Here is a 2,376-nt window from a genome sequence, read left to right as displayed (position 1 = left end):
AAAAGTTACCAAATGAGAAGAGCAGCCATTTCAGAAACTATAAATAGTTCTATTAAAAAAAAATAACCAAATTCTAAAAAAGTTATGGGAAAACCATAAATATCTTTACCCTCTACAGTAGCTGCTATAGAACTAGAACAAACCTGTAACACACTGTAAGCTAACTCTGTTTCAGTTCAGAATATGAATCATAAAACAACATCTCTAGAGAAATGCACGGCCAAAGGAAACACAAAGGGATTGAAAAAATAAATCTGAGGAAATTAAAAAAGTATATTTTTTTCTTTTATTATTTCAAAACAGTTTCTACAAACTTTATATAAACATTAGGCTATTTTCTTTAAAATTTTGTTATAAAAAAATCCTACAAGCAATCCTTAGAAAAAGGTAAGAGACTGAAGGCAAGGAAAGGGTGTCATCATAGCCAAACAGAACTGGCTGTCCTGATTTCATGGACTAATGACCCTTGCCTGGGGCCGACAGGAAGAGACAGAAGTCTCCTGGGGAAGACATTCCCATAGGCTCTTTATGGCACTCAGGGATTTTTGAGCCCCTATGGGCCTTTTACTCCCTGATAAGGCAACATTATCTGTAGTGTAAGAGATTCATAAATAGTTCTCCACAAAAATGCTTCACATCAACAGCCTGCTGCAAGACATCTATTAGCAAGGTTTATAAAAAAGCCATCTTCTATAGAAGCAGCCAATCTGAGCACGGCACACTGGATGCAGACACATGGTGTTTGCTTCCATACAGTCCGGTTTGTGTTTATATGCCCTCTATAAAACCAAGCAGAAAATTTGGCATCTTTATTCTTTTCATACTAGCTTTAGGAAAAAAAAAAATATATATATACTGAGGTGTTTTTTTTCAGACTCTTTGTATTTCATTGGGCCCTCGTTAGCTGAGCGAGATGGGAAGGGTCACGTAGGAAGTTTCTTTTTTCTCAAAGTCGCTTTGAAATTCAATCCAAAAAGAGCATTTGTTCAGCACATCTCATCTAAGGGCACAGTGTTTCCATACAGTCTGTTTGTCCCTTGACGGGCACAAGGTGTTGCTGAGCTTTAAGCATAGAACTCATTTGTAGGGGCTTTCTTGTAGATTGGTTTCTTCCCAAGGTCGTAACTGCCTTCGTCCTTTTTCTTCATGCGATAGACTAAGAGGAGGATCAGGAAGACAGCAAACAGGAGGCCCACCGCCCCTCCTGCAATGAGAGCTGGGGAGAAAAGAGAGCATGGGATAAGTCTAAACTCCTGGACAACTCCAAACCATCTGCTACATCTCAAAATCCTCTTTGAGAGTACCAGCCCCCAAGAACTGCCTCCAGAGTCAGTGTTGTCCACACGCCTGTCACCATATGTGCTGGCATTTTCAGCGACAGCAGATGTTATTGGAAAAGGCCAGAAATTGCTTTCAATCCAACCACAGAATAATCACATTCCACATTAACCAGTTTGTGTTAATCTTCCAGTTTAGTGCAAGAAAGAAGTTTTGACAAAAAGACATCCTCCCTGCACAGAGACAAACCAAAACAAACAAAAAAAAGCCCCCAAAAAAACCCCACCACAACCCACAGTGTCAACTCCAGGAAAATGGTATAGCTCCAATTTGAACACTTTGTTAACTACCTGTGTGAGCACACTCTGGGGACTCTGTATTTCAAACAAACAGCAACATCCCACTACTACCACCACCTCCCTCCGAAAAACACCCCAACACCCAAAAACCACAAACCTATAAAAACCCATCAAGATTTTCTCTCTCCTCACACAAAGCGTGGCCACAAGACTACAGTGAAGTTTATCCTTTGCTGTGACACCTACTCATTGCACTAAATCAGCTCCCTTGTTAGGTGGCTTTGTAATCCATCTTCCAGTCACTCCTCTGACTGGGAGGATGGCTGCAGATCAGCAAGATGTGCCGAGGTTTGTACTCGGACCATCAGGCCAAGTGCTTGATGAAGCGTGCCTCAAGACAGACCTGTCCCACATGCTGAGGGGAAGCTAGTCACTTGGTTTTGCTCTAGACAGAGGTATTTAGATCCATAATAGTTGGCTATGTGTTCAGATCCCTTAGAGGGGTTGTTTGGTTCCTGGCAAAGCTCAGAAAAGGTAGGACTTGAGCAGAGGTTAGAAGGAAAATGCCTGCACTTGATATGAAAGTCTGTGATGTCATTGATTTACGGCCAGATAAGCCTCTTGTTGAGGTAGTATCCGGGTGCAGAGCAGATGCCATATGATTTGCGTGGCACTTAAGCCAACAGTCAGCTGGCAGGCTCAAAACCAAGCTGTTTACCCCACCAAGGCAAGCAGTAGGCTCTTCTGCTGTTTAAGGACTAGAAGGCAGAAGTGACCCTGCTGCAGGCAGTCACAGAGG

The 2,376-nt window shown here is 42.3% G+C and overlaps 1 protein-coding gene across 1 annotated transcript in view; it reads right to left on the bottom strand.

The window, feature by feature from the left end:
• Positions 1-360: 360 nt before the first annotated feature.
• SDC4 (syndecan 4) overlaps positions 361-2,376 on the bottom strand; it is an 8,871-nt gene continuing 6,855 nt past the window's right edge. Inside the window, exon 5 of the mRNA XM_009696233.1 lies at positions 361-1,216. Coding sequence (XP_009694535.1) covers positions 1,065-1,216 — 152 coding nt within the window. The 3' untranslated portion in view covers positions 361-1,064. The remainder of the gene's footprint in view (positions 1,217-2,376) is intronic.

Source organism: Cariama cristata, unplaced genomic scaffold (assembly GCF_000690535.1).
Source record: "Cariama cristata isolate BGI_N322 unplaced genomic scaffold, ASM69053v1 scaffold34292, whole genome shotgun sequence".
NCBI lineage: Eukaryota > Metazoa > Chordata > Aves > Cariamiformes > Cariamidae > Cariama > Cariama cristata.
This window is presented reverse-complemented; position numbering and strand designations above follow the sequence as displayed.